This window comes from Myotis yumanensis, unplaced genomic scaffold (assembly GCF_028538775.1).
Source record: "Myotis yumanensis isolate MYYU_CA2020_CCGP unplaced genomic scaffold, mMyoYum1.0.hap1 SCAF_7, whole genome shotgun sequence".
Lineage (NCBI taxonomy): Eukaryota > Metazoa > Chordata > Mammalia > Chiroptera > Vespertilionidae > Myotis > Myotis yumanensis.
The window spans coordinates 55,642,770-55,669,238 of record NW_027223758.1 but is presented as its reverse complement, the minus strand read 5'-3'; the positions used below and the strand labels follow the sequence as shown (position 1 = coordinate 55,669,238).

The window sequence follows — 26,469 nt, the reverse complement described above, 5'->3', positions numbered from 1 at the left end:
ACTGTATTCTCTTGTCTGTTTTCTTTAATCCTTCACCACCCCTCCTCAGGTTCACCACTGGCTGTGCTGGATGTGGTTCAGGGGTTGAGCCCACAACCCAGGCATGTGCCCTTGACTGGAATCTAACCCAGGACTCTTCACTCCACTATCCACTGAGCCAAACTGGCTAGGGCCATACTATTTTCTTACAACTTTTATATTTCTGTGATGTCAGTTGTTACTCTTCTCTTTCATTTTTTATTTTACTTATTTGGGTTCTCTCTCTTTGTTTCTTGGTAAGTCTGGTTAAAGTTTCATCAATCTTTTTTTAAAATATTTTTTTAATTGATTTTAGAGAGGAAGGGAGAGGGAGAGAGAGATAGAAACATCAATGATAAGAGAGAATCATTGATCGGCTGTCTCCTGCACGCCCCACACTGGGGACCAAGCCTGCAACCCGGGCATGTGCCCTTGACTAGAATTGAACCTGGGACCCTTCAGTCAATGTTCTATCCACTGAGCCAAACCAGCTAGGGCAAGTGTCATCAATCTTGTTTTATGTTTTCAAAGAATCAGCTCTTGGTTTCATTTGGAATTGTTTTTTTGTTTTTAGTTTCTGTCATTTATTTTTGCTCTGATCTTTATTATTTCCTTACTCTGAGCTTCCCCAGTTCTTTCTCTAGTTGTGGAAGTTCCATTTTTAACTTTTTAAGGATCCTCCATATGGTTTTCCATAATGGCTGCACAAATTTGCAGTGTTCCCTTTGTTTGTTGATTCATTGATGGTAGCTTTTCTGCCAGGTGTGAGGTGATACCCCATTGTGGTTTTAATTTGCATTTCTTGGATAATTATTGATGTTGAGCATCTTTTCATATGTCTATTGGCCATCTGTATGCTTTCTTTGGAGAAATTCTAGTCAGATCCTCAGTCCATTTTTTAAGAGAATTGTTTGTTATTTGGGTGTTGAGTGATGTGAGTTCTTTATAAATTTTGGATATTGACTCCTTATCAGATGTATCATTGGCGAATACACTCTCCCATTCATCACGTTCCTTTTAGTTTGTTGATGATTTTCTTTGCCGTGCAAAAACTTTTTTTGTTTGATGTAGTCCCACAGGGTATACCAAGGCCATCTGCCATCTGCCTGGGGCTGTGGATCTTTGTGGTGGGGTGGGGTCTCAGAGAGTCGTCAGGGTAGAGCTGGTCAGGTTCACCAGGCTAATGCAGATTCAGATCTGGCTGTATAGGGGGAAGGCTCAACATAGGAAAGATAGTACTCATTCCATTAGCCCTCACTCTGATGCCACACAACTCAGTTTCTCTCCTGGTTTGACTGGAGTTCCTTGAGTGTTTTTAAGGAAAGACTGCAACACAAGTCTAGGCTGGCTGCTACTGTATGAGCCTCTGGCAGTGAGTGAGTTGGTGCATCTTAGCATCTGTCAGGGTGGAGTAGTGGAGTTCACCAGCCTAATGCAGATGCAGATTTGGCCATGCATTAGGAGGGCCCAACACAGGAACAAAGGCAGCCATCTTTCTAGCCCTCACCCTGAAGCCACACACCTCAGTTTCTCCCTATATATTTCTGGAGCCCTTCCCCCTCAGCCACTGTCCCTCTGCTGAAACCCAGGGTAAGTGCCTGTGAACAAGAGTTTGTTTACAGGCTCTTTGGGGGATACCTGGCTTTCCAGCAGCCTTCCATCTCGCTGGACAGACAAAATCTCCACTGATTTTCACAGTCAGATGTTATGTGGGCTCTTCTTTCCACACTAGTGTTTCAGGCTGGGGAGCTAGGCATGGAACTTAGACCCCTTGCTCTTCAGGGGGTGGGGGGGCCTCTGCAGTTGAAATATCCCTCCAGATTTCAACCACCACACACATGTAGTGGGGCCGGTCTGTTTTACATCCCTGCCCCTCCTACTAGCCTAGTGGCTGAGCATAGACCTATGAACCAGGAGGTCAAGGTTTGATTCCCGGTCAGGGCACATGCCCAGGTTGCGGGCTCAACCAGGTTGCGGTGTGGGTGTGCAGGAGATAGCCAATCAATGATTCTCTTTCATCATTAATATTTCTACTAGTATCTCTCTCTCCCTCGCCCTTCGTCTCTGAAATATATTATATATATATATATATAGACTTTTTTTAAAAGATAGTCTTTTTTTTTAATGAAGCTATTTTTTTTTTTTTACATTTTATTGATTTTTTACAGAGAAGAAGGGAGAGAGATAGAGAGTTAGAAACATCGATGAGAGAGACACATTGATCAGCTGCCTCCTGCATACCTCCCACTAGGGATGTGCCCGCAACCAAGGTACATGCCCTTGACCAGAATCGAACCTGGGACCTTTCAGTCCGCAGGCCGACGCTCTATGCACTGAGCCAAACCGGTTACAGCAAGATAGTCTGTCTTTAATCCTCATGGCCTTTCTCTTCTCTCCTTATCTATATTTGTTAATTATGTAGTAGATTGTTTTGGGGGCTTTAAAAAATGTCTCACTTCATCAGTGAATTTATTTCCAATTACTTATTTGTATGTAGAGATGTTGTATTTATGAAGTTTGGAATGCCCTTTCTTATTTGTATTTTTATCCTTGTTCACTATATTATAGTACATGTGTTATCTCCTCATCAGTCACAACCAGAGGTGCTCACTCTCTTCCTGTCCACCTTTTCCTCTGTGTATTAAGGGGAACTGAAAAATCATTTCCAACTAAGCAAATCTTGGCCTCTCATCCTCCGAGCCTTCTCCATTTCTTCTTCTTCCTATGTCCCCTGCTCTAAGCAGGTCACTGAAAGTTTTATTTTGTTTGATTGATCTGACTGAGAATTGTTTGGATGTTATAGCTAAAAGAATCATAAGCTAGTTTGAGTAAAGAGGAAATGGGAATCTCAAGGAACTCTTGCCAGGAAGTACAGCTAGATCTCAAAGAAACTGGAAAGTTGACAATGACCTGAGTTTACACATCAGTGCCCATGCTCTTCTATCTACAGACCAGCTTCCTCTTCACATTTCTGTTTGTTCTCTCCCACACCTTAGCTGACATGTGGTTGACATAGTCCCAGCTTGGGTTCCAATTTTACAAAACCTCATAAATTCAGGGTCCACAACTATCTGATTGACTCTTTGTAATTATTTCAAAATTTCAGGTGAGATATACTGACTCAAGATTGAGTCAGATATTGGCCCACAGTCTAATTAGTCAATTCCACACAGTGGTCAGGGCAGAGAACCAGACCAGCAGGTTGTCTAAAAAGGGAGTATGTGGCCAAGAAATAATAGACATCTCTAGGACCTTTTCCTTTTTTTTATGTCAATTATATAGTCTATCACATGTTATTGTCCACTCTGTTTTCCTAACCATTGTCTTTTTAGAGCATTAAACATTTGAAAAATTATTTTCAGTCTTTCACTGATATGAAATAACTGCTAAAATACTGTACCTGGTTTTTCCTTTGAATTATTTTTTTTTAATTGGGAAATTATTGAGTTAAAAATGCTTAATAAGGGTGTGCTTCTTATATATAAAGGTATTGTAACAACATACAAGGCCACCAGTAACTTGGGTTTCCCTCCTTCCAGGGTTTTCTGGAAACTGTATCGGCTGTGGAGAAAGAGGATTTCGGTATTTCACGGAATTTTCCAACCACATTAACTTGAAGCTCACCACCCAGCCAAAGAAGCAGAAGCACTTAAAGTACTACCTAGTCAGAAGCTCCCAGGGTGTTCTGTCGAAGGGACCTCTTATCTGCTGGAAAGGTAGCATCAACTTCTGGGAGGGAAAGGGAAGGGAAGGGAATGAGGACGTTACCATAATGACAAGTGGCCCATTCAGAATTCAGGTGTGTTATAGATAAACATCCCAAGTTCAGAATGCTATCCAAAACCCCAAAGCCCTCTGGCAGGTTATTAGATTTGCTTTTGATTTTTTGTAGAGCCTATTCAAGTTTAGGAACGTGCATGTCTTTATGTATGTGTCTCTTGGAAGGGTGGAGTATAGCTCTTGGGGGAGGGGCGTGGTTATGGACTCTTTCTAGCTCTTCTGTCATTTGAAGAGGACCTCAAAGTGTCAGTTTCCTGATTACACGCTCTTTTTACTTTACTTAATAGATTCTTTGGTAATTTTCAAGCACCTATATTTTTCTGTTTTAATGAGAACTATGCATACTTTAGAATAAATAACGCTCTCTTCATAATACCTGGGAAAATGCACTGTTCAGTTGACAAAGTTTTATTTCTTTTTAGTTAGAAAGAACTTAACTAACTTATTTATAGAAATGAATCCAGTTGAAACTTCACATCTTCATGTGTTTGATGGAATTTAACACAAGTTCTAATAATTATTCTAATGCAATGGGATGTCTAACCCTTATTCTTTTGATCAGTTTATGCTGAGATTTTTTTCTGTTATTCATATTACTATTTTATAGACAATATGATAATTGTTTATAATGTTTTTATTTGTTGTCTGTGCAATATTTTGACCTGACCATGAAAAATAACATAATAAATCCAAATTACAACTGCAGATTTGCCTCTGAGTCTTTCACCATATTTGCTCGTGGTTGCATTTGAAATGACATTGCGTAACTCCTTTGGGAATGGCTGTATGTTCCAAACCATATGTGAGCTTAACTTGTGACTACTAAATCATAAGTGTAGTGTATTATAAATAACTCTTTATTCTAATAAAGTTTAAATAATTTTCCTGTAGAAAAATTGTTTTAAATATCATGAACTCTAATAAAAGAGCAAAAATAGGATAGGTATTGTCTCCCCCCCTTTTTTTTTGTCCTCATCTGAGGACATGCTTATTGATTTTAGAGAGAGGGAAATGAAGAGAGAGAGAGAAACATCGTTGTGAGAGAGAAACATCAATTGGTTGCCTTGAGAGAAACACCAATTGGTTGCCTTCCTGTACCCTGCATGGGGATAGAATCTGCAACCTAGGTATGTCCACTGACCAGGAATCAAACCCGCAATCTTCAGTGTACAGGATGATGCTCCCAACAACTGAGCCACACTGACCAGGGCGCCTCCTGACCTTTTAGCTGCCTTTTAACGCTTTTGTTTTTGGTTGCATAAAATATTTTTAACTTCTTATTTAGTGGTCAGTGACACCTCATCTTTCTGGGAAAGAATGTCTGTGAAATAGTTTGTGATACAAATGGGTGATTTCTGAAGTCTCACATTTATAGCAGTTTCTGGAATTGGAATTTTATATGTCTATATACACATATACTAACATATAGTATCAGTTTACAAATATGCATATATGCACATAATGTGGAAATATCCTCTTAGGGGAAATACTAGTATACTAGCTCTTTAAGGAAGATCATAGCATAGAACAGTGATGGCGAACCTTTTGAGCTCGGCATGTCAGCATTTTGAAAAACCCTAACTTAACTCTGGTGCCGTGTCACATATAGAAATTTTTTGATATTTGCAACCATAGTAAAACAAAGATTTATATTTTTGATATTTATTTTATATATTTAAATGCCACTTAACAAAGAAAAATCAACCAAAAAAATGAGTTCGCGTGTCACCTCTGACACACGTGTCATAGGTTCGCCATCACTGGCATAGAAGGTGATACAAAACTGCCTCCAACCCTTGCTTGTATCTGATAAACTTGGAAACGCTCTAAAGCAGTGGTTCTCAACCTTCTGGCCCTTTAAATACAGTTCCTCGTGTTGTGACCCAACCATAAAATTATTTTCGTTGCTACTTCATAACTGTAATGTTGCTACTGTTATGAATCATAATGTAAATATCTGATATGCAGGATGGTCTTAGGCGACCCTTGTTAAAGGGTCATTCGACCGCCAAAGGGGTCACGACCCACAGGTTGAAAACCGCTGCTCTAAAGGAACCTCTATAATTAGCTTTGTCATTTACAACCATTTATTATTTTTTAATTAAATTTATTGGGGTGACATTGGTTAATAGTATCATATAGGTTTCAAGTATACATTTCTATGGTACAGATCTGTATATTGCATTGTGTATACACCAGCCAAAGTCAAACCATCTTCCATCACCATATATTTGGCCCCCTTTACTCACCTACCCCCCTTCCCTCTGGTAACTACCATACTGTTGTCTGTGTCTATGAGGTCCAGTTTTATATCCCACATCTGAGTGAAATCATGTGGTCCTTAGCTTTTTCTAACTGACTGATTTATTTTGCTTAGCATATATTCTTGAAGTCTATCCATGTAATTGCAAATAACAGTATTTCATCTTTTCTTATGACTTAGTAGTATTCCATTGTATACATGGACCACATCTTCTTTATACAATCCTCTATCTAAGGATACTTTGGTTGTCTCCATGTCTTGGCCACTGTGAATAATGCTACAATGAACATACAGGTGCATATATCTTTGCCAAATAAATGCTTTTGGGTTTTTTCAGGTAGATACCCAGAAGAATTGCTGGGTCATATAGGAACTCTATTCGTAATTTTTTGAGAAACCACCATACTGTTTTCCATAGTGGCTGTACCAGTTTACATTCCCACCAGCAGTAAATGAGGGTTCCATTTTCTCCACTATCTCTCCAACACTTGTTATTACCTGCCTTATTAATAATAGCGATTCTAACAGGTGTGAGATGGTATCTCATTGTAGTTTTGATTTGCATTTCCCTAATAGCTAGTGAAGTTGAACATCTTTTCATATATGTATTGGCCATTTGTATGTCTTCTTGGGAGAGGTGTCTGTCCATTTTTTAATTTAATTGATTATTTGCTCATTTTTTAATTGGATTGTTTGTTTGGTGTTGAGTTGTATGAATTCTTTTTTTTTATTATTATTATTTTTCGCTAAAAGTATTACAAAGGGTATTACATAAGTGTCCTTTTTTCCCCCCCGCCCTTGACAAACCCCTGCCCTCCCTTACCCCCCAGTGTCTTATGTCCATTAGTTATGCTTATATGGATGCATACAAGTCCTTCGGTTGATCTCTTATTCCCCACCCTCCTCCCCCCCAACCCTCCCTGGCCTTCCCACTGCAGTTTGACAATCAGTTTGAGGCAGCTCTGCCTCTGTATCTATTATTGTTCAAAAGTTTGTAATGGTCTTTATTATCCATGAATGAGTGAGATCATGTGGTATTTTTCCTTCATTGACTGGCTTGTTTCACTTAGCATAATGCTCTCCAGTTCCATCCATGCTGTTGCAAATGGTAGGAGTTCCTTCTTTTTTACAGCAGCATAGTATTCCATCGTGTAGATGTACCACAGTTTTCTAATCCATTCATCTACTGATGGGCATTTAGGCTGTTTCCAGATCTTAGCTATGGTGAATTGTGCTGCTATGAACATAGGGGTGCATATATCCTTTCTGATTGGTGATTCTGGTTTCTTGGGAGAGTTGTATGAATTCTTTATATATTTTGGGTATTAACCCCTTGTCGGAGCTATTGTTTGCAAATAGCATTTCCCATATTGTTGGTTGAATGGGAAATGATATCGAAGCATCTAAAGGTGAGCAAATGGAAACAAACAGGGGAGGCAAGAAGGCAGAAAGGCTGAGATGTGCCAGGTAGCTGTGCAGCCAGGAGCTCACTGTGGGGCTCAGCCTGGAGAACGGAGGAAATTGGATATGGCTGGTGCTCCCTTTAGCCAGGAGGAGCAGAGAAAAAGAACAAAAACAGCCCAAAATCAGCAGGAGAAAGGATTGATAAAAATTAGAGCAGAATTGAATGAAATGACTATACAAAAGATTAATAAAACAAAGAGCTGGTTCTTTGAAAAGATTAATAAAATTAGTGAACCCCTGGCTAGACTCACTAAGGAAAAAAAGAAAAGACTCATATAAATCAGAAAGGAAAGAGGAGAAGTTACCACAGATATACAAAGGATCATACTAGCATACTGTGAGACTATATGCCACCAAATTCAATAACCTGGAAGAAATGGAGAAGTCCCTAGAAATATATAACTTTCCTAGACTGAAACATGAAGAATTGGAAATTCTAAATAGACCAATCAACAGTGAGGATGTTGAAGCAACCATAAAAAATCTCCCAAAAAATAAAAGTCCAAGACCAGGTGGTTTCACTAGTGAATTCCAGCAACAATTCAAAAAAGATTTGATACCTATCTTTCTCAAACTCTTCCAAAAAAATTTAAAAAGAGGCATACTTTCTAACATATTTTTTGAGGCCAATATAACCCTGATACCAAAACCTGGCAAGGATAACACAAAAAAAGAAAACTACAGACCAATATCTCTGATGGAAAGTTGTGAAGATGGAGGCATAGGTAAACACCTGAACTTGCTGTCGCGCACAACCACATTAAAACTACAACTAAAAGACAAAACGAATATCATCCAGAACCTCAGGAAGGCTGGCTGAGTGGAAATTCTACAACTAGAAGGAAAGAGAAAAGTGCATTGAGTATGGTAGGAGGTGCAGAGGTGTGGAAGTGTGGAGGTACAGAGGTGCGCGCGAAAGAGGCTGGCAGCTGGGTACGCTGTTGTCTTTTTCAATCCGGAGGGAGATACAAGCTCCCGACTGTTCTGAACTCCAGTTCTGGGCAAGAATTTGGGGACCCAGACTCATAAGGAGAGAAACTGGACTGTCTGGCATCGGGACAGGAACGTGAGGGCGGCTTTCTCGCAGAGGTACTTGCAGCATTCATTGTTCCTGCACAGGGCCACGGGACACAGACCCCAGGACTTCTCTAAGGCAGAGCAGACTGGCAACCATTGCGGTTTGCTCCACCCTGGTGATTTCCTAAGACCCTGCCCCACCCAATTTACAACCCCACCCAAGCTGTGCGCAGAGGCTTTTACATACGAACGGTCTGGCCTTTCTCCGCCTAAAAACCTGTCAAACTGTAGCTAGGTCAGAGAACTCCAGAGTTTCCAAAAGAAGGCCTAAGGCTCGTCAGCAGCCTGCATTGCTTCACAGCTGCACCTCATCTGGGCATCTCCAAACCCGAAACAAAGAGGAGGAATCTGCAGCTCTCTCTGTAGCTCCTGCTGGGTGGCCTCAGGCAGTGGCTGACTTTGCACCTCCTTGGAGATCCAAAGCTAGTGTACCCAGTGGTTAGAGTGAGACCATCCAGATTACAACTCTTCACATCCATAAGAGACACACTCAGGGGGCAGACTCAGTGAGCACCAAAGCCCCACTGAAGCAAGTCCTGCCCCATAAGGGTGTCTCCAGCACTGCAGTTCTCCCATTAAAGACACAGCTGGTCGTCACAGCCAATTGGCCTGGAGGTCAATTCCTCCCAGTGATACCAACAGCAATCAAGGCTTAACTACAACAAGACTGTGCACACAGCCCACAAAGGGGTGCACCAAGAGTGTCCACCTCAGGTGATTGGGGAGGCTGAGCCACTGGGTCCTATAGGACACCTAGCACAGAAAGCCACTCTATCAACACAGGGAAGCATAAAAAATGCAGAGACAAAAGAAACAGGTCACAAACGAAAGAAATGGAGGAAAGCAAACTACTGAATATAGAGTTCAAAACCATGGTTATAAGGTTACTCAAGAATCTTCTAGAAACCTCCGAGAAATATAGTGAGACCCTCAAGGATATGAAAAAGGACCAATTAGAAATTAAGCATACACTGACTGAAATAAAGAATAATATACAGAGATCCAATAGCAGACTAGAGGATCCCAAGAATCAAGTCAAAGATTTGAAATACAAAGAAGCAAAAACACCCAACTGGAAAAGCAAAAGGAAAAAAGAATACAAAAATATGAAGATAGTGCAAGGTGCGTCTGGGACAACTTCAAGCGTACCAACATCCAAATTATAGGGGTGCCAGAAGAAGAGAGAGAGCAAGATATTGAAAACCTATTTGAAGAAATAATGACAGGAAACTTCCCCTACCTGGTGAAAGAAATAGACTTACAAGTCCAGGAAGCGCAGAGAACCCCAAACTTAAGGAATCCAAAGAGGACCACACCAAGACACATTGTAATTAAAATTCCAAGGACAAAAGACAAAGAGAATATTAAAAGCAGCAAGCGAAAAACAGTTACCTACAAAGGAGTACCCATACAACTGTCAGCTGATTTCTCAACAGAAACTATGCAGGCCAGAAGGGAGTGGCAAGAAATATTCAAAGTGATGAATAGCAAGAACCTACAACCAAGATTACTCTACCCAGCAAAGCTATCATTTAGAATTGAAGGTCAGATAAAGAGTTTCACAGATAAGAAAAAGCTAAAGGAGTACATCACCGCCAAACCAGTATTGTATGAAATCCTGAAGGGGATTCTTTAAGACGGGGAAGAAGCCATGACTGGTTCGGCTCAGTGGATAGAGCATCAGCCTGAAGACTGAAGGGTCCCAGGTTCGATTCCAATCAAGGGCATGTACCTTGGTTGCAGGCACATCCTCAGTAGGGGGTGTGCAGAAGGCAGCTGATCGATCTTTCTCTCTCATCGATGTTTCTAACTCTCTATCCCTCTCCCTTCCTCTCTGTAAAAAAATCAATAAAATATATTAAAAAAAAGAAGTGGAAGAAGAAGAAAAAGGTAAAGATAAAAATTATGAACAACAAAGCGACAACAAATACATATCTATCAACTAGTGAATCTAAAAATCAAGTGAATAGAAAATCTGACAAACAGAATAAACTGGTGAATAGAATAGAATCAGGGGCATAGAAAGGGTGTGGACTGACAATTCTCAGGGATGGGGGTGTGGGGGTGCGGGAAGAGATTGGACAAAAATCGTACACCTATGGATGAGGACAGTGGGGGGGTAAGGGCATGAGGTGGGGTGGGAACCGAGTGGAGAGGAGCTATGGGGGGAAAAAAGAGGAACAACTGTAATCTGAACAATAAAGATTTATTTTTTTTAAAAAACAAAAAAATATATTGCTGTTGAATACAAATGCAAAAATCCTAAACAAAATACTAGCAAATAGAATACAATAATACATTTAAGAAATAATACATCACAATCAAGTGGGGTTCATTCCGGGGGCACAAGGATGGTTCAACATACACAAATCAATCAACAGAATACATCACGTAAACAAAACAAAAGATAAAAATCACATGATCTTGTCAATAGATGCAGAAAAAACATTTGATAAGATACAACATCCATTTATGATTGAAACATTCAAGAAGATGCTATAGAAGGAAAGTACTCAACATAATAAAGACCATATGTGACAAACCTTCAGCCAATATCATACTTAATGGGAAAAACTGAAAGCTTTTCCTAAAAACATCAGGAATAAGACAAAGATGCCCACTCTCGCCACTCTTATTCATCACTAAAGGCCCGATGCACAAAATTTGTGAATGGGTAGGGTCCCTAGGCCTGACTGGCAATCAGGGCCTATCTGTGGGGGAACTGGTGGGGCAATCGGTGGGGTGATTGGGGGCCCCCCCCTGCTGCCACCCGCCTTGGCTGGCCTGGGCCTGCAGGCTGGGGGCATCTCCTGCATTGAGCATCTGCCCCCTGGTGGTCAGTGCACATCCGGTTGTTGCACCATTCAGTCAATTTGCATATTAGGCTTTTATTATAGAGGCCTGGTGCACAATATTCATGCACTGGGGAGGGGGCCCTCATTTGGGCCTGTGCCCTCTCTCAGTCTGAGACCTCTTGGGGGATGTCCGATCGGGCCTAAGCCAGCAGTCAGACATCCCTCTCACAGTCCAGGGCTCTCGCTGTCTGGGACCCCTTGCTCCTTACCGCCCGCCTGCAGTGGAGGCGGGAGAGGTTCCCACCACCACCGCTATGCTCACCAGCTGTGAGTCCGGCTTCTGGCTGAGCAGCGCTCCCCCTTTGGTAGCGCACTGACCACCAGGGGGAAGCTCCTGCGTTGAGCATCTGCCCCCTGGTGGTCAGTGCATGTCATAGCGACCGGTCGTTCCACCACTTGGTTGATTTGCATATTATGCTTGTATTATATAGGATAGTTCTGGAAATCTGAGTCAAAGCAATCAGGCCAGAGAAAGAAATAAAAGGCATCCAAATTGGTAATGAAAAAGTAAAAGTATAATTCTTTTCAGATGACATGATTCTGTATCTAAAAAACCCTAAAGACTTCACCAAAAAACTATAGAAACAATAAATATAGTAAAGTTAAAGGATCCAAACATCAATGTACAAAATTCCACTGCTTTCCTATATGCTAACGAAACTTCAGGGGGAAAAAAATGAAAAAAACAATTCCTTTTGCAATAGCAACCAAAAGAATAAAATACATAGGAATAAACTTAATAAAGGAGGTCAACGATCAAACTACAAAGCATTATTAAAGGAGATTGAAAAAACAAAACAACGAAATGTAAAAATATTCCATGTTTATGGCTTGGAAGAATCAACATAAAATAGCCATATTACCCAAAGCAATATACAGATTTAATACAGTCCCCATCAAAATCCCAATGTCAGTTTTTAAAGAATTAGAAAAAAACACACATCAAATTTGTATGAAACCACAAAAGACCCCCAAATAGCCAAAACAATCCTGAGAAAAAAGAACAAAGCCAGAGATATCATACTACCTGACTTCAAATTATAGTACAGAGCTAATATAATCAAAACAGCATGGTACTGGCAGAAAAACAGACACACAGACCAATGGAACAGAATCGAGAGCCCAGAAATAAAACCACATGTTTATGGGCAAATAATTTTTTACTAAGGAGCCAAAATTGGTGCTGGGAAAATTGGAAAACCATATGCAAAAGAATGGCACTAAACTACACTTTGTCCCCATGTACCAAAATTAATTCAAAATGATTCAAATACTTAAATATAAGACCTGAAACAATAGATTTTATAGATGAAAACATAGGTAACTAAACTTATGGGCCTTGGTCATAGAGAACATTTCATTAATTTGACCCCAAAGTCAAGGGAAATAAAGGCAAAATTAAATGAATGGGACTATGACAAACTAAATAGCTTCTTCACATGCTACCTTAAGTAATATGATAAAATATATAGTATAACTTTATAGTAATTTTTCCCCTGGGAACTAGTCTGTAGGTTAAAAATTCTGATCATTCTTTGTGACCATTTCTTGGTTTTCTAAACATGACATCTGGCCCTAGGACAGTGATGGCGAACCTATAGCACGCGAACTCATTTTTTTGGTTGATTTTTCTTTGTTAAATGGCATTTAAATATATAAAATAAATATCAAAATATAAATCTTTGTTTTACTATGGTTGCAAATATCAAAAAATTTCTATATGTGACACGGCACCAGAGTTAAGTTAGGGTTTTTCAAAATGCTGACACGCCGAGCTCAAAAGGTTCGTCATCACTGCCCTAGGAAGACAAATTGTGTTCACCATGTAGAACATTCTATTGGAGTCAGGACTAAAGCAGGGGGACCTCAAATAAGGAAAGTGGTTGCCATTTAAGAAGCAGCAATTTATTTTAGAGATTTTATGGATTGTGTCCCCATCACCTGTTTTAACATAATATTGGGCCTCCACACATAATGTGACTCTCACTCTTTTCCAGAATGTAGAAGCCGACAATCCTCTGCTACTTGCCACTCTATTAAACCAAACTCTTCAGTGTCATCAACTGTGACCCCAGAAAATGGCACAACTAATGGATACAAGTCAGGATTCATTCAGACAGGTAATGGGGCATTTTCTTTTAAAATTTCAAACAGTAGATGTATATTTAATGAGGCATTTAAAATTTACTCTCGGCTGGTTTGATCAGACGTATTTTAAAATATAGGTAAATTACTTGAGTTACTGTTAGAATTAGAATCAGCATTGAGATAGGCCATTCTCTGGGTGAACAGAATCCCAAATCCAGCCAGTGCTAGGACAGGATGGAGAAAGGAACTGGTAGTTGACAGGAAATTTAACTCAAACATAGGGCCTATTTCTAGAGGCAATAAGTGGAAATCCAGACATGAAGAAAGTCTACCTCATAGCTGTCAGGTGGCATGTATTGGGGACTGAAGTTCCAGGGTATGTCTCTCAGCCCACAAAACATTATAGGGAGTATTGTCCCAACTGGGATAAAAAGTAAGGTCCCAGGATAGGACTGAGGATCATAACAAGAATCCAGGTTCTAGTTTCTAGTGGTTCAAGATAGGAGCTTGGATATGAATAACCAGATAAAATTGTAGTGCCTGAAACGATGTTACAGTATCAGAGCAGGATCAGCAGAGTGGACAATCTGATACTGAGCAGATTAGTTCTAGTCTAAGGCTTCTGAAGATTCTTTCAGTATAGAGAGGACAGCACTAGCCCAGGCCCTGAGGTCAGAACAAGGCTCTCGGTGAGAATTAATATTTCTAGGTGACACAAGGGCTGGAGGGCTATAACCAAAAAGATCAGGGCAGATAGTATTTGAAAAAAATTATTCAGGAGCAGTCTAGGTTATATCTTAGGAAGGAAAGTGTTTTGAAAGGATTTGTGAATTTTTTTCAGTGCACTTGTATTTTGTAAAGTACCATTTTACTCATCTGATATGCAGACTTCATAGCATATGTGTTTTGCCAGTGTCTAGTCAACCATTCAAGTTGAAAAGAAGGCTGTATTTATTTCACTGCTTAGCATTCCTCTTTTAAATCTATGTGAAATTCTGATGAGCTGATAAATTATTTCTATTTGTTTCAAGATGAAAGTGATTATTAAAATACGTTAACAATGATAATAAGGCTGAATTTATATGGGACACTTCTTGCTGTGTGTCTACATTCAGCTAAGTCTACTTCATTCTGGATTTTAAAAGTGTAACTTTCGCCCTAGCTGGTTTGGCTCTGTGGATAGAGAGTCAACCTGCAGACTGAAGGGTCTCGGGTTCGATTCCAGTCAAGGGCACATGCCTAGGTTTCAGGCTTGATCCCCAGTAGGGGGCATGCAGGAGGCAGTCAATCAATGATTCTCTCTCATTGTTGATGTTTCTATCTCTCTCTCCCTCTCCCTTCCTCTCTAAAATCAATAAAAATACATTTATACAAAAAAAAAAAACTTAGCATCAACAGGAAAATATTTAAAAGAAAAAAAGTCTAACTTACATTAGTCCAAGAGATTTAGATAGAGGCTGTGATCTAAGAAAAGAGAGTATTCCTCTTTAGAATAAATAAGAGAACATCATGTCACTAGGTATTCAAGAAAGAAAAAAGTTGGTGTTTAGCTCTTGGCATTGAAAGATTGGCTTCATTACAATAAACTTTCATGTCTCTCCTATAATATTATTTTAGTAATTTTATTGATTTTGTGGTATAGTTTATGCCATTAGACCTTGAGACCAGAGAAATGCAATTTTAAAACTGCAATATTAAAAATGAATATTTACTTCATTCCTACAAAATTTTATCAAGTGTTTATTATGTTCTAAGATCCTTGTCAAATGCTGTAAGGCAGGGTATAGCTCTGATGACTTAAAAACCACTCATATAGCCGAAACCGGTTAGGCTCAGTGGATAGAGCGTTGGCCTGCGGACTGAAGGGTCCCAGGTTCAATTCCGGTCAAGGACATGTGCCTGGGTTGCGGGCGCATCCCCAGTGGGAGATGTGCAGGAGGCGGCTGATCGATGTTTCTCTCTCATCGATGTTTCTAACTCTTTGTCTCTCTCCCTTCCTCTCTGTAAAAAATCAATATAATATATTTTTTTTAAAAACCACTCATATAAAGAATAAAAGAACAATAAGACATGTTACATTTCATAAGAGAAAGAAATCTATATATATAAAAGCCTAAGCAACCGTTCAACTGGTTCTATGATGCGCACTGACCACCAGGGGGGAAATGCTCAATGCACAAGCATGGAAACATGAAACAGACTGATGAATCTCAAAGGGAAGAGGGGAGGGGGAGGGCAAGAAGAGATTAACCAAAGATTTTATATGTATACTAGAGGTCTAGTGCACCAGTGGGGTCCCTTGGCCTGGCCTGAAACCGGCCCGGTGCATGGATACATGCACAGGTGGGGTCCCTCAACCTGGTCTGCAGGGATCAGGCTGAAACCGGCAGTCCAACATCCCCCGAGGGGTCCCGGATTGTGAGAGGAGGTAGGTCAGGCTGAGTGGATATATAAATAACCATTTGTACCTGAAAATATATTAAAATTTTAATAAATAGTAATGCAAAACAAAGCAATAATGCATTCTCATTGCAATCATACACCTCATGACATTTCAGTCAATCACAGATTCTGTGTATAATGGTGGTTCCATAAGGTTGTGGATTACAAGCAAAACGTTTGTTTGAAATGTTAGAAGAAAAAGCTGGCCCTGAGTATAATGTTGAATTTACTGGTAGCTCTGGATGGTTTAAATCAGCGGTTCTCAACCTGTGGGTCGCGACCCCTTTGGGGGTCGAACGACCCTTTTACAGGGGTCGCCTAAGACCATTGGAAAACACATATATAATTACATATTGTGTTTGTGATTAATCACTATGCTTTAATTATGTCCAATTTGTAACAATGAAATTGGGGGTCACCACAACATGAGGAACTGTATTAAAGGGTCGCGGCATTAGGAAGGTTGAGAACCACTGGTTTAAATAGAGGCGGAAGCTCAGCATGCTATTTACCAACCTGCCTTCTGCCTTCCTACATGTGCTCATAGGCACACACTCATACACTTGCCCCTTCCCCACTACTCTCGTCCCTTCCCTCTCTCCCCCGTCTCCCTCTCGTTATTATTATTTCTCTGGGTCTCTTTTGATCTCTGCTCTTCCTTAATCTCCCCTTCTCTTCCTTCTCTCCCTTCCTCCCTCACTCCTCCTGATGACCAATCTCTCGCCAGCAAAACCTCCCTCCACAGTCCTCCTTCTACACCCTCCTCCACAATGCACCCATACACACATTTTTATCTTTCATATCATATTTTTACTGTACCTTTTCTATGTTTAGTTATGTTTAAATACTATTGTGCTATAATTGCCTAGAGTGTTCAATACAGTAACATACTGTTCAGGTTTGTAGCCTAGTAGCAATAGGCTCTACAACATAGACTTAGGTACAGGCTATGCCATCTAGGTTGTGTAAGTGCACCCTATGATATTTACACAATGACGAAATCTCCTAATAACACATGTCTCAGAACATCCTGTCATTAAGCAACACATGACTCTATATCAAGAAATATGTTTTGAAAACAAATGTTGCTCCGAAATAGAGGAACCCAAGACTCAGGCTTTGGCAAAGGTTCTGTCAATTAGCCATAGAGAGACACAGGCAAGTCACTGACTGACTCAGAGTGAACACAAGCTGTCAAGATCTATGCCAATATTCGTGTGTTCCCTTGTGGTGGGGAAAGTGGCAATTTGACCATGAAATTAGCTTTTAATAATTTTAGGTGCAATCTAGAGAATTTAATAGAAGAAAGTGTCTTTAAAAAGGAGGCTTTCATCTAAAACTTTCTTCATTAATGAATTATGTTTATACAATTTTCAACAGTAATTTCTTCTTACATATGTTGGAAATAATAGGCTGTAAGAATTTCATGTTAACCTTTTGAAATCATTACAGACATTAGAGGATGCAGCATCTTCTTAGCTGATAGTCATCCTTCTACAGGAGATTGCTTTCTCAATCTGCAATCAGTGGCTGCCTATAGTCAACGTTTCTTAGCATGAAATGTAAGCACACACCCATTGAATAGTTATTTAAAGAGGGGATTACCTACTATTTACACAGCTTTGTCTTAAATTCCACCTGCCAAGCTCTGGATGTTCTGTTCTGGTTGGCTTGTGGCTTATCCTTGCATACTTTCTTTCAACATATTTATGTCATTGATAATTCAAACTTTAGTCAACAAGCCTGGTACAATTTTTTCCTTTTGACTGAAAGTGACTATATATTTATTTGCCTACATTATACACACATAGCACGCATACACACACACACACACACACACACACACACACACAGATGTATTGTGTTTAATCTGAACAAGAATTCAAGAATAGAGAAAAAAAAATCTAACCCAAGATCTTGAAATATTCTTTTCCATGTTTTCTTCTAAAAGTTTTATTATTTTATCTCTTGCATTAATGTCTGTGAGCCATTTTGAGTTAATTTTTGTGTATGGTCTAAGGTGAGCATCTAAGTTCATCTTTTTGCATATGGATATGCAATTATCTCAGTAGCATCTTTGAACAGACTATCTTGTTTTTATTTTATTTTATTGATTAAGATATTACATATGTGTCCTTATCTCCCCATTGCCCTCTAACCCCCAGACTATCTTCTTGTCAGTGAATTGCATTTGTCAAAAATCAATTGACTGTAAGTCTATTTATTTCTGGAAAATTGATAAAAGGGACCTCATCAAAATTCAAGACTTTTACACTTCAAAAGATTGCATTAAGAAAACAGAAAGACCCCTCGAGGTGAGAGCACAGGAGGGTCTCAGAGGGCTAGAGACAGAGAAAGGACTGTGTTGGGCCTCCTGGCCCTGACCCTGACCCTCCACCCCTCACCCCACCAGGCTCAGACCCCAGCCTGCCCATGTCCGGCTGCCCACAGCCCACCACCTCAGGCCACTCTGATCCTCCTCCTCGGCTGGCCAGGCCAGCTCACCCAGGTTGCTGACCGCTGGGAGCCATCTGGTTAATCTTCCCAACAAGCCTTTGAGCCACATGGTGACTAAATTCTCTGGTAACTGCCCTCAAAAGACAAGAGGTGGAGTTAATTTCAATATGTTCGCCCTGCCCGGCAGCGTGGCTCAGTGGCTGACCAGGAGGTCAGGGTTCGATTTCTGGTCAGGGCACATGCCCAGGTTGCTGGCTCGGTCCCCAATGGGGGGCATTCAGGAGACAGCTGGTCCATGATTCTCTCTCGTCATTGATGTTTCTCTTTCTCTCCCTCTCCCTCTCCCTCTCCTTCCTCTCTGAAATCAATAAAAATATTTTTTAAAAAAAGAAAACAAAAATACAAGCAACAGACTTAGAAAAAGCATTTGCAAAAAACATGCTTAATAAAGGATTTGTATCCAGAATTTACAAAAACAAAAACAAAAAACTCTTACAACTCAGTAATACGGTGACAATTCAATCAAACATGAGCAAAGGATTTGGAATAGACATTTTCTTCAAGGAATGTATAGGTACAAAGGTATGAAAAGGTATTCAACATGATTAGTCATTAGGGAAATGCAAATCAAAACCATAATGACATACCACTGCACACCCACTAAAGTGACCGCAATCAAAAGGCAGACAATAACCAAAAGTCTGTACTAGTAAATGTGCAGAAATTGGAACTCTCGTACATTGCTGGTAAGAATGTAAAATGTGGCAGCCACATTAAAATACAGTTTGGCAGATTCTCAAAAAGTTAAACTAACTACTACACAACCTAGCAATTCCTCTTCTAAATATCTACCCAAGGAGAACCAAGATGGCGGCATAAGGTATACACTTGTACGTGCTGCCCCCCACAACCACACCAAAACTACAACTAAAAGACAAAACGGCTATCATCCAGAACCACGGGAAAGCTGGCTGAGTGGAAGTTCTACAACTGCAAGGAAAGACAAAAGCACACTGAGACTGGGTAGGAAGTGCGGAGGCGCCAAGAGCAGAGGTACAGAGGTGCGCGAAACGGGCTGGCAACTGGGTGCGCTGTTTTATTCAATTGGCTGACTTTGCACCTCCTTGGAGATCCAGGAGCCAGTGTACACAGTGGTCAGATACCAGATTTCAACTCCTCACATCCATAAGTGACACACTCAAGAGGCAGACTCAGTGAGTACCAAAGCCCCACTAAAGCAAGTCCTGCCCCATAAGGGGCTATTATTTAGAACTGAAGGTCAGATAAAGAGCTTCACAGATAAGAAAAAGCTGAAGGAGTTCATCACCACCAAACCAGGATTATATGAAACGCTGAAGGGTGTTCTTTAAGAAGAGGAAGAAGAATAAAAAGGTGAAGATAAAAATTATGAACAACAAAGTGACAACAAATATATATCTATCAACAAGTGAATCTAAAAATCAAATGAATAAAAAAATCTGATGAACAGAATAAACTGGTGAATATAATAGAAGCAGGGGCATAGAAAGGGAGTGGACTGACAATTCTCGGGGGGTGGGAGGAAAAGGAGGTGTGAGGGGTGTGGAAAGAGATTGGACAAAAATTTGTGTGACATTCTTGCCAATTACAATTGCTAACCATCTATATTCTCTATGCTAGAAGCTCTGTGTTCATGTTATTTATCCTTGTATCCCTGAGTACCTGATAAATGCCTGGAAATAAATTTTATTTTAATTCCATTTTTAATTTAAATTTGAAGTTAGCATTTGGGGAATTATTAATTTACTGCTATGTACTGTTTTTCCAAATAAAGATGATATGTTCACCTACCATTAGGAGGAAACAGGTTTTTATGCTCTAGCCTGTAGGGCAGGATGGGAGTGAGCCACCTAAGCTCTGCCCCTGAGACCAATAGGCTAATTTTTACGAAGATTCTATCAGGCAGGGCCACTTTATGACTTTTTGGGCCCTTTCTCCCTAGGAAAGTATAAATAATATTTTTATGACTGTGTTGGTATAAAAATTAATGTTTAATATTATATTTTAAAATACTTTTTTTTACCAAAAGTTCATTGTTTTCTTCTTATTTTAAAATTAATTAAAACATTTTCATGAGCCCCTAAAAGTATTATGGACCCAAGGTACTGTGCTTTCTGTGCATAATGGGGAAGTTGGCCCTGTTAGTGGTGACAGAAGTATTGTCCATGAAATGGGATTTTCCTCTCTGTGGGCCACAGTAGGCTCAAAGTAACATAAGCCCCTTAGTTTATGTTTATGTATGTATTAAAGAAGTAAGAACAGTAACAAATGAAAGGACTTGTTCTATCATATATCAAACTCATGAAGCTTTCCTAATAAAGACGGGGTGGAGTTGGCAAAGGAAAAGGCACTGAGTAGAAAGTCCAAAAACAGATTCACATAATATATGGGTATTTCATAATTAACAGAGGCAACTTGCAGATCAGTGGGACCTTTCACTTCAATGAATGCTGCTCAGAAATTGGATATTCTATGGGGGGAGGGGTGGAATGAACTGGACCTCTATTTCACACTATACACAAAGATCAATCCCAGGTATCTGAAAGATCTAAATGTAAAAGGCAAAACTGTTAAGCTTTTAAGAAGATATTTTAGAATATCCTAGATACTGTGGGCACCTTAAAAGTAGAGAAAAAAGTGCTGATCATAAAGAAAAAGACTAATATTTCACTACATTAAAATTCCCCCTTCAAATTATTAGATGGCATCAGAAAGACAGTAAAAAAAATCAAGCCGTAAACTAGATGTGTAATACATAAAATAAAAAAAAGACTAGTACAAAGAACATATAAAGATTGTTTATGAAGCAATAAGAAAAAGACATTAATAGAAAAAATGAGACTTGCACAAGCACTTATGAATGAGGAAATACAATTGACTAATAAATACATGGAAAGCCGGAACCGGTTTGGCTCAGTGGATAGAGCGTCAGCCTGCGGACTGAAAGGTCCCGGGTTCGATTCCGGTCAAGGGCATGTACCTGGGTTGTGGGCACATCCCCAGTGGGGGATGTGCAGGAGGCAGCTGATCGATGTTTCTCTATCATCGATGTTTCTAACTCTCTATCTCTCTCCCTTCCTCTCTGTAAAAATCAATAAAATATATTTAAAAAAAAAAATAAATAAAATAAATAAATAAATACATGGAAAGATGATTAACCACTTTGGCAATTAGGAAAATTACTTTAAAAATACCATGAGATGCCACTATACACATACCAAACTGGTAAATAATTTTAACTATAACAGTAGTAAATGTTGGCAAGAATTTCAAGCAACAGGAGCTATCATATACTGTTGGTAGGATCTTTAGTTGATGCCACCACTTTGCAAGTAATTTTCAGTACATTGTAAAGTGGAAAATGTGCAGTGCATATCCTATGATCCAGCTATTCCACCCCCTTGCACATGTGCACCAAGCGATATGTACAATACAGTTCATAGCACTGTTCTTCACAATTAACTCAGACTGGGTATAAATCAATGTTCATTAACAATGGAATGGTTAAATAAGTTCTGATAGCCTACATAATAAAAGGCTAATATGCAAATCGACTGAACGGCGGAATGACCGGTCACTATGATGCACACTGACCACCAGGGGGCATATGCTAAACACAGGAGCTGCCCCCTAGTGGTCAGTGTGCTTCCACAGGGGGAGCACTACTCAGCCAGAAGCTGGGCTCACAGCTGGCGAGCGCAGCAGCAATGGTGGGAGCCTCTCCCACCTTCGCAGCAGCGCTAAGAATGTCCAACTGCCAGCTAAGGCCCGCTCCTCATGGAAAGCGGGCCTAAGGACATCCCCCAAGGGCTCCCGGACTGCGAGAGGGCGCAGGCCAGGCTGAGGAACACCCCTCACCGAGTGCACAAATTTTGTGCACCGGGCCTCTAGTATTTATATAATAAAATACCATTTGGCATTGAAAATGAACAAACAATACCCACATATAGCACAATGGAGGAATCTTACAAACATAATGTTGAGTAGAAAATCCATTCACAAAAGAGTCCATCCATTATTATTTCATTTCTGTTATGTTCAAAAGCAGGCAACACTAAATTATTTTAGGAATACATACATAGTCCAGTGGTTACTTCTGGGGAGAGGTAGAGAAAGAGAGAGGAAAGAGCATGAAGAAGCCTGGTGCCAGTGTTTTGTTTTATTGACTTGGATGGTGATTAGTTCCATAGGTATTTGTTTTATAATAATTCTTGAAACCATGCATAAATGTTTTGTATATGCTTCCATATTCTGATCTCATAAGGAGAAAAGGCTGAATAAATTCATTGAAACTATACACATTTATTGTATGCAGTCCTCACACTTTGAGAGCAAGTTGTATCATAGGCCAGGGATGCTATCTATATATATAAAATGCTAATATGCAAAGTGTCCCTACGGGAGTTTGACCAGGAGACTGGGAGTTCTATCGCTCGCTATGACAAGCACTAAACACCAGGAGGTGGCACAAAATGAAGGAAGGCCCCAGCCAGCAGCCAGGAAAGGGAGGCCCCGGCCAACAGCTGGAAGACCCCAATCAGCCCTGATTGCCATCCAGGCCTAGGTACCCTAACTGTGCATGAATTTCATGCATCGGGCCTCTATTGGTATAATAATAATGTTTTGATCCTTTCGAGTTTTTATATTTTCTTCTGTGGTGATTCTATTGTGGGGTTGTTCCTGCAGTAGCCCAGCTGCAGTGGGGAGCCTTATGGCTGACTTTGTTCTCCAAGAAGGGAGAAGGCAGAGCTAACCCTAATAGAAATTTCTAAGTGCTCAATATTTTTCATTCCCTGCAACCTCTTGGCTTCTCTTTGCCTCTTATGTTTCCCTCTGTCTGTCCTTCATGATGTGCCATGACCAACCCAGGCCTGCCTTGCTCTCATAGTCTTCTTATTTTATCTTTATTTCCCCTGCCCCAGTAGAATTCCTCTGTCCCTGGTGACAGCCATTTAGAAAGCAGTTTCCATTCATATGTATCATTTAACTATATGTGTCCCTTTCCTCTTTGTATTTGTCTTCCTTAGCTGCCAATGTTTCTTGATGTCAGGATAACAAAAGTTCCTTTTACAGGTTTTAAAAAACACAGTTCCTCATGAATATTCAAATTAAACCTTTAGCAAAACAGTCTCCTTTTTCCAAATGCAGTGGGAATCCTTTGGCTGGCAGATTTGTCCACTCCCAACCAGACATTGAGAACATGTAGCCTCTTCCTTTATACTGTTAACTCCTTGGGCAGTAGTTGTATCTGCCTTCTCTCCCTGTTCTATCCCCAAAGCCTCGCATGGTACCTGGCCTGCTGAAAAGGCTCAATAAACATTTGCATGCATGGGTGGGAGAGGAAGAAAACCAGTGACTGCAGCCCTGTGAGATAGGGCCACGAATATGCTTGTGAGATTTCTCTTACCCCACAAAAGAGAAAACACCACTATTTAGCAAGTATAAGGAAGAATGATCCACTTTGTGGAAATGAAGAAATGTAAGTAATAACAATGAAAAATCATTTTTACTAATTACATTAGCTACCACTTTAAATGATAATATACAGTGCTGGCAAGGATATGGTAAGACTGACATTCTCAACCAGGCTGGTGGAGGTGAGCAGTGGTACAACCTTTTAAGAAAGCACTTTGTGCCCTGGCCAGTGTCGCTCTGTTTGGGTGTTGTCCCATGCACCAAGGGGTTGCTGGTTTGATTCCTGGTCAGGGCACATATCCGGGTTGCAGGCTTGATCCCCAGTAGGGGCATGTAAGAAGCAACTGATTGATGTTTCTCTCTCTTTCTCTTTCTCAAAATCAATTAAAATATATTTTAAAAAAGAAAGCAATTTGGCAGCCCTAGCTGGTTTGGCTCAGTGGATAGAGTGCCAGCCTGCGGACTGAAGGGTCCTGGGTTTGATTCCGGTCAAGGGCACATGCCTGGTTGCAGGCTCAATCCCCAGTAGGGGGCATGCAGGTGGCAGCCAATCAATGATTCTCTCTCATCATTGATGTTTCTCTCTCTCCCTCTCCCTACCTCTCTGAAATCAATAAAAATACATTTTCAAAAAAAGGAAAGCAATTTGGCAATACAGAACAAGAATATTAAAAATATTTATATCCTTTACTCTAGTAATCTAACTTCAGGGGCTTAGCTAAGAAAATAACCTAAAAGGAAAGTCAAGATATTCATTCCAGTTATTCTTTATAGTAACTAAAAAAGAGAAGCAATATTAATATAGAAATAATTGAATAAATCATAGCATATTCACATAACAAAGATGTCAAAAGAGATAATTATGACACTATGCAGTCACATAGGAGATAATTCTGTTAAGTAAAAAAATATTAATTCTGTGTATTTTTGTTATATGATGCAAGAAATATAATGTGGATAAAATGTGCAAGGCGATATACTAAAAGAAAGACAATGGTTTGTGGGAGAAGTGAGATTTTAGCACGTTTGTTTCTATTCCTGAATTTTCTTTTATGTTATACTAGAGGCCCGGTGCATGAATTCGTGCATCAGTGGGGTCCCTCGGCCTGGCCTGTGGGATTGGGCTGGAACTGGCTCTCCAACATCCCCTGAGGAGTCCCGGATTGTGAGAAGGTGCAGGCCAGGCCGAGGGACCCCACCAGTGCATGATCGGAGCTCAGGAGGAATGCGAGAGGTTGGCCAGCTAGGGGGGGACAGCAGGAGGGTTCCGGGGCGTATCTGGCCCATCTCACTCAGTCCCGATCTGCCAGACCCCAGCAGCAAGCTAACCTACCGGTCAGAGCATCTGCCCCCTGGTGGTCAGTGCACGTCATAGCAAGTGGTTGAGTGGCCTTAGCATATTATGCTTTGATTGGTTGAACGGATGAACGGACGACTAGACAATTAGCATATTAGGTTTTTATTATATAGGATAATAGACTGTAAAACCATTCCCTGGTGGTGAATCGTGCCCTTAGAGAGGCACATTAACTCTTCTGAGTCAGTCAAGGACCATTTAAATCTTTTGAATTCTTATGAGAAACACTGATTAGATGTCTGAGGAATCATTTTGTGGTATGAATACTAATTTTTAAGATAATTTCTAGTGTAGCACCATCAGTATCCTGGTTTTTAGAGTGCTTTTCCCCAAAACTCTCAGAGTTTTAACAGCCCCCTTTGATACTTTCTTGTGTGTTTTGATTAAGCTGTTGTGCTAGAATAGAGTCAGGGATTTGGGGTTTGTACTCATATGCCTTTGATCAAGTTAAACGACTATCACTATTTAAGGTAATAGTACCTTCCTAATTGAGTTTTATTTTTTTTAAATATATTTCTTTATTGATTTCAGAGAGGAAGGAAGAGGTAGGGAGAGATAGAAATATCAATGATGAGAGAGAATCATTGATCAGCTGACTCCTACACACCCGCCACTGGGGATCGAGCCCGCAGCCTGGGCATGTGCCCTTGGCCAGAATCGAACCTGGGACCCTACAGTCTGCAGGTCTTCACTCTATCCACTGAGCCAAACTGGCTAGGGCCCTAATTGAGTTTTAATAGGAATTAAGTGAATTGATATATTTAAAGTGCTTATACTAGTTCCCAGCACATAGTAACTTCTAGTGAGTGTTTGTTAAATACATAGAAAAGAAAAGAAAGCCTGAAAAAAGAAACATTGACTTTCCTATAATGGGTCAAGGAAAAAATTGAAATTGTATAATCTGCTTTCTCTCACCTCACTTTTATTTAATTAACTTCCTTCCTGCATATTCAAATGGCTGCTAATTTGAACAACCTCTTTCATTTTAAAGATTCACCAATTCTCAGTCCAGCTAATTCTGCAATCAATTTAAGTGGAGCTCAGGACCTGACCCGGAATAAGAATGTTGTGAAGCCACTGGCTTTATCTTTGCAGGTTGTAGGGAAGACTTTTGCTGCAGGTGATGTTTTCCTCACTTATATTTCTTTGGTAAATATATAGTCTATAAAAGACGTGTGTGAAATTTAATTGACAACTTGGTAGAAGAAAACAGA

General features: G+C 40.1%; 1 protein-coding gene across 1 annotated transcript in view; it reads left to right on the top strand.

The window, feature by feature from the left end:
* The window catches only part of GREB1L (GREB1 like retinoic acid receptor coactivator), a 129,568-nt gene that overhangs the window by 34,767 nt on the left and 68,332 nt on the right, over positions 1-26,469 (top strand). Inside the window, exons 6-8 of the mRNA XM_070420533.1 lie at positions 3,558-3,734; positions 13,455-13,577; positions 26,247-26,375. Of these exons, the coding sequence (XP_070276634.1) occupies positions 3,558-3,734; positions 13,455-13,577; positions 26,247-26,375 (429 nt within the window). The remainder of the gene's footprint in view (positions 1-3,557; positions 3,735-13,454; positions 13,578-26,246; positions 26,376-26,469) is intronic.